The sequence below is a fragment of the Aedes albopictus genome, chromosome 2, assembly GCF_035046485.1.
Source record: "Aedes albopictus strain Foshan chromosome 2, AalbF5, whole genome shotgun sequence".
In the NCBI taxonomy this organism is placed as follows: domain Eukaryota; kingdom Metazoa; phylum Arthropoda; class Insecta; order Diptera; family Culicidae; genus Aedes; species Aedes albopictus.
In genome coordinates this window covers 329,883,389-329,889,529 of record NC_085137.1, presented here as the reverse complement: position 1 = coordinate 329,889,529, position 6,141 = coordinate 329,883,389, and the positions used below count along the sequence as shown (strand labels likewise).

At 38.1% G+C, this 6,141-nt stretch overlaps 1 protein-coding gene across 1 annotated transcript; it reads left to right on the top strand.

Moving 5' to 3' along the window:
* The first annotated feature begins 3,471 nt into the window (after window positions 1-3,471).
* Window positions 3,472-5,901, top strand: LOC115267595 (esterase B1). The gene is made up of 4 exons (XM_062852519.1): window positions 3,472-3,765; window positions 3,817-4,677; window positions 4,732-5,200; window positions 5,416-5,901. The coding sequence occupies exons 1-4, from the start codon at window positions 3,681-3,683 to the stop codon at window positions 5,855-5,857; spliced, it is 1,857 nt and encodes a 618-aa protein (XP_062708503.1). The 5' UTR covers window positions 3,472-3,680; the 3' UTR covers window positions 5,858-5,901.
* The last annotated feature ends 240 nt before the right edge of the window (window positions 5,902-6,141 follow it).

The window sequence follows — 6,141 nt, the reverse complement described above, 5'->3', positions numbered from 1 at the left end:
CAGTAGAGCGGAAATTTTTTCGACTTTCCATACAAGGTTGATGATTTGAAATCGATTTTTGTTCTATTTTTAAGCAAAGTCGCTCACTTCAAACATCTCATTCTCCGTAATCAATGCTCCGATTGAGCTGAAATTTTTAGTGTAACTCGCCTACATATGATATGTCAAATGAACGTCCAGAAAGAATTTTTCAGTTGTTTTTTTCTTATTGAAAAAAATACATTTCTTCAAAAAATTTTGGGAATTCTGCTAAAATTTAAGAAGATCGTCCCTAAAACTCGCCAATATCTTGAATTTCGTCAATCTGACGCAAATCCTGTATTCAGATGATCGAATGGTATTGTATTCAGCTTTTAATTTATGGAAAAAGATTTGAAATTGGTTAAACAAAACGCAATATATTTGAATTTTAGTAAATTATATAGTTTGAAAAGTTACAAAACTCGATATTGAGCTAAAACTCAAAAACTGTTCTACTTTAAATTTTTTGAAGGTCGGTTTCGAAATCAGCACTAAATTGTGCTTCAAAAATTTTGGTCGCTGACAGAAGTTCACGACTTTCGTTTTATTTTGTAAACTTGTGTAATCAAAACAGCGCAACAAATGGCGGCTTATAAAACATCCTTCAAAGTATAGATAGTTGTATTCTGATACACTTATAATACTAAAAATTGCGCCTGACCTACGCTTCATCCAACTCGAGATTGAACATTTGTTACATTAGAGTAATTTATCGTAAAAGAAACTTGGAAATTACTTATATAATACAAACACAGTCAGTGGTTGTAGTTAAGCTATTTTTAGCTGATATAACTATCAGATAACATTTCCATTACAGATTAAATGGAAAGGTTGAAACTAAGCTTTTCGTTTAGTAACATAACTTTTAGAAACCAGTTTTCTAACAATAAACTATCGCACCGCACTTGACTTGGCGCAACTGAAACAACAGAAACAAAACACAACCGAAAAAATATATAGGAAAATACGGCTTTATCTCAAGAAAATGTTTCCATGTCATAATACCAATAGGCATGAGATATAATTAAATAAATCATCGATTTTTTATCGCCTTATACTCAGTGTAGGTAAAGCGTTTTACCTGCGGCTTAAGATTTATGGTGAAACCATTGATTTAACTTCTCCATAATTCAAGCGCCACTGAGTTCAAATTAAATTTAAATCATAAAGAACCCAAATTGTGCTGTTTTGTGAGATTTTTTTAATATCAAATCAAGAATCAATATGGCAGCTTCTCAATAGAGCATACAGTGCCGCTCAAAAAATTTAAACAAATTTCAACTCTCAACAATAACTTTAATTGAGTATATGACTCTTTGATTCGGTACTAGTTTTGTCTCCAGTGAGTCTTGATATTTTTATGATCAAACAAAACCGTTTTTGTTTAACATTAGTAAACATATTCAAGGAAATAAGACTACATTTTTATCGTATTTTCAATTGTGTATCAATATTTTCAAGCGACACTATAACCTAGAGCAGCTTTGCAATATATGGTGGAACAAGTTGAGCTAACGTTAAAATTAAGTTATGGTAGCTGATTTTCAACTTACCCACATGAACTCTAAATCCAGATACTTTTTTTAACACTTAAGTAACACAATTATAACTTATTTCTCAACGATTTCAAATCTGTCAAAACGTCAAAACATTGCCGTAAACAATCACGCTGTTTAGAACGTCGTATTAGTTTTGATGATTTTGCGGAATTAGTGATAAAATTTCGGTAAGCCAAAAAGTTCCCTGCTGAGTAATTAAAGGATAGATAATACTGCAAGGCAATTTAAGGCCCAAAACAGCGTTTTGGTAACGTCCTGAGCAGATCACCTCGTCTAGGTCGGGTTTGTGAATTGTGTTCCGGTTGAGGGTGCTTTTTAAGCGAAAAATTAATGGCAAGCAGTACCCCGACATTGATGGGGACGAGGCCCGGACAAACAAGAGGAAGTTGGATGTAGAAGAGCCAAGGTTGTTGAATACGTGATTCCACTTAATATCTCGCTTTTCATCCTGAAAAAATAATAGCTGGTCGATTTTTTTCGATGGAGGCAACGGACACATCAATAAGCAAACATATTAGAAATGGAAGGGTTTTCCATGTCATGATTTGGCTCGAGAATACATAATTGCATTCGTGCGGGGTTCCGACATGATTGTGTGAAAAAAAAAAAAACTAGGGAAAAGTGACCAAAAAATCAACTAAAGCGAGAAAATCAAAAATCTCAATTTGCTGGGGAACATTTCAAAACAGTATGTCAAAAAACGCAGTTGGCAGCGATGTTTTGCAAGTGTTGTATAAGTTTTCAAATAACGAATTTTATTCTCCTTTGAGCGGACGTCATGTTTTCTTATGCATGTTAGCGAATAACATACTCTCTCTCTCTCTTCTTGGCGTAACGTCCTCACTGGGACAAAGCCTGCTTCTCAGCTTAGTGTTCTATGAGCACTTCCACAGTTATTAACTGAGAGCTTCCTCTGCCAATGACCATTTTGCATGCGTATATCGTGTGGCAGGCACGAAGATACTCTATGCCCAAGGAAGTCAAGGAAATCTCCTTTACGAAAAGATCCTGGACCGACCGGGAATCGAACCCGTCACCCTCAGCATAGTCATGCTGAATACCCGTGCGTTTACCGCCTCGGCTATATGGGCCCTAGCGAATAACATAGTTACAGCTTTTTTCCTACACATGATGTTTTATATTTCGCTTATAATACTCTTATAATGCATATTTTTAGATTTTAATTTTTGAAGATGTTTTCTGTGTTACTTGGGCCAGTTTAAATGTTCAAAACATTGAATGGCTCATTATTACGAATAGCGACCACTTCCCCATTCTCATTTCAATCTCGTTACCTATAGTATACCCAGATCATATACCATGCTATCCCACCTCTCTAATAAAAATTCCTCTCCAGTACAACGAGGAAGATGCAGAGGTATACTCGGTCGCTAATAGACGGATGTTAAACTAAGATTCTTTCCCTTCCTCGATGACCATAAGAACGTGACTGGTGCCGATATTGACTTTGTAAAGTTTAGGTCCCTCAAAGCTGCACATCGATAATGGTACATAAGCCAACCGCAAGATCTATTTGTTGATTCTATGTGCAATCATGAAGTAGCAACAACGAATTGAACGGATATCTGTGTTTATTCTTATGATCAGAAAAGTAAAGCAGTTGATCCCGGGACAAATCAGCCTAGAGCTGACAATCTCATCAATGAAGATAGCAAAATAAAGTTTGTTAAAAGTATATGACATCCAGGCGCAACAAGAAATATGTCACGCAGAAGAAAACAAGGTGACAAGGGGAAGCGTTGGCGATTTAGCCGATTTATCATTTCTTTGATAAAAAACGAAACGATTATCAAGTGCATTTTTTGTCATTAACACGCTTGATTATAATTCCAGACAACATTTTCAAATCAATGTTGTTTTTACCAGTGCTTATCTGTAACAGAATGGTTTCATACCTTGAAAGCCCTAGTATTTTTATCTTCTGAATATGATTATGAAATTCTTATCTTTGGAATTGTTTAACCTACACCGCTCGGTTTTGGGTATGAATAGTATTTTGTGATAAGCATCATTTCGCTTTGGCGTATGAACGTCTAATTCTAGGAGTCATATTAGTATTCTTTCTCATCCCGTGCAAAGATGGTTATTCGGAAACTGTACGTTCCTCCTGCAGTGAGCAAACATGCCACAAAACCTGTTCAACTAGTAGTAATTTCCTTTCTGAGTGATAATAAATTCTCTGTAGACTAACCAAGCTTAATTTTTCAGGAAGAAGAACCTCCGGTTGTTCATGAACAGGCGACAGCTTACGCTTTACCTGAAACTGTTCCGGATCCAACGCCCGTATCGACGAGTCATGTGAATGAAGTAGAAGCAGATGATGTAATAGTGCAAATCGTTCCTGGTAAAATTCGTGGCGTTAAGCAAGTGCTGCCCAATGGAAAGAATTACTTCCGTTTTAGTGGTGTGCCTTATGCCAAACCACCTGTTGGTGATTTAAGATTCAAGCCACCGGTGCCAGTGGAAAAATTTGACCATGAAGTATTGGATTGTCAGAAGGAAGGTAGCAACTGCTACAGTTCCACGTACTACCCACCAGAAGCTGAAGAGTTTGCGTCGGAAGATTGTTTGTTTTTGAATGTGTACACTCCAAAACTACCGGAAAGTGGGGATGACGTGAATTTGCCAGTTATGCTGTGGATTCACGGTGGCGGCTTCAATCTTGGCAGTGGAGATGCTGCTGTTTATGGTCCCGAGTTTTTACTGCAAGAGGAAGTCGTTCTCGTGACGTGCAATTACAGGTTGGGACCCATGGGATTTTTATGTCTACCATCTGTTGGAATTCACGGCAACATGGGGTTGAAAGATCAGCGACTGGTGTTAAAGTGGGTTAACGAAAATGTTGGTAGATTTGGAGGAGATCCAAATAATGTTACACTTTTTGGAGAAAGCGCTGGGGGAGCTGCAGTGCATTTGAATTATCTCGCGGACACTTCGAGACAATACTTCCATAAGGCAATCTGCATGTCTGGCGTCTCTTATAACCCATGGGTCTTGCAGAGTAATCCTGAAGCGAAGGCACGAAAACTAGCGGAGCTTTTAGGTGCCGGTTCTGTGAGCGACGATGATGTCTATCGTGAGTGTCAAGGTTACTTAGTTTGATGTCGCTCTAATGACGTTTCCATTACAGGTGCGTTAATGAAAGCTTCTGCCAAGGATCTTCTGCAGCATTCACCAGATGTTCTCAGCGAGGATGAAAAACGAACTAGCAAGTTCTTTGCCTTTACGCCAGTAATCGAATCGGAGTGCTCGGTGGAACCATTTTTACAGGAAAATTTTATCAGTTTGATGATGAAGCCTAACATGACTAAAATTCCAATGATGACTGGCGTCACTTCCAGTGAAGGTATGCTGGTTGCTGCTCAAATGTTGAAAGACATCGAACTGTATGCTGCGGATCCAACCATGATGGTACCACTAGAGTTGCCACTAGATGCAGATCGTTTGATAGAAGCAGCTGGTGAAATAAAACGATTCTTCTTTGGAGATAATGATATCACTGCGGATCGCTTGTCTACTTTAGTTGATATCATGTCTGATAATATGTTCGTTATGGCAGCCTATGTAGCCAGCGAACTTCACGCACGTTATCAAAATGAGTAAGTTTATCAGATTAGTAGGATTTGTCGGCGTAATCGAATTGGAAATCATTATCATCGTGTCCTAAAGATTCAACTTCTGCTGAAATACTTAGGAATTAGCTTTGTATCCAACCTTTTGGGACAAGCAGACAGTACTTTCACCTTCATGATATTCGTTAATGAAACTAACAAGTTGCATAAATAACTACATATTATTATATCCATCTTTCCAGGGCGCCGCTATACTTTTATCTGGACTCATTTTCTGGAAAACTGAATAAATATCGCGACCTGTTCGTAGTGCCGGAACATCTCGAGGGCGTTTGCCACGCGGATGAGCTGCTGTATCTGTTCAGCTCGACGTGGATGGGGACCGACGTTGAGCAAGGCTCCCGGGAGGATAAGTTCCGAGCGGTCATGTGCAAGCTGTGGACCAACTTTGCCAAATTTGGCAACCCTACGCCGATTGACGGGGGACTTGATTTTGTTTGGGAACCAGTCAAGCCGACAAGTGATTTACAGTTTGTGCTGAACGCAGCGGAATTGAACGATGAATTGAAGATGGTGGAGAATCCCTTTTTGGAAAGAGTTCAGTTCTGGCGCGAAATTTTTGCACGCTATTATGGCAGTTTCTTGATGAATGAAGGTGTTGGCGGTAAAACTTATAATGCCTAATTGTAACATTGTTAGTTTAAAAACAAAACAATAAAGGAATCCAATAACTTGAGCGTTTTTTCTGAATAATATCAGTTTTGGACGACACTGTTATATTATATCAATCTATGTTTAAAAACTAATCAAAATCGTGCTCTTGTTCAAGTAGCTTTTCATTATTATGTAGCTACTTGCTTTACAATTAAAAATATTGCTTCAGGTTACCACTAGAGGGAAATTATGCGTTTCACCTATTTACTGTTCACGTGCCACAGTATGCTCAGAGATTTTATGCAGAAAAAAAA

Excerpts from the sequence above, each read along its gene's own strand:
- LOC115267595 (XM_062852519.1), top strand. The coding sequence starts at position 3,681 with ATGGTTATTCGGAAACTGTACGTTCCTCCTGCAGTGAGCAAACATGCC. Across the intron at positions 4,678-4,731 it reads GAGCGACGATGATGTCTATC|GTGCGTTAATGAAAGCTTCT; the intron begins GTGAGTGTCAAG and ends TTTCCATTACAG. Across the intron at positions 5,201-5,415 it reads CACGCACGTTATCAAAATGA|GGCGCCGCTATACTTTTATC; the intron begins GTAAGTTTATCA and ends CCATCTTTCCAG.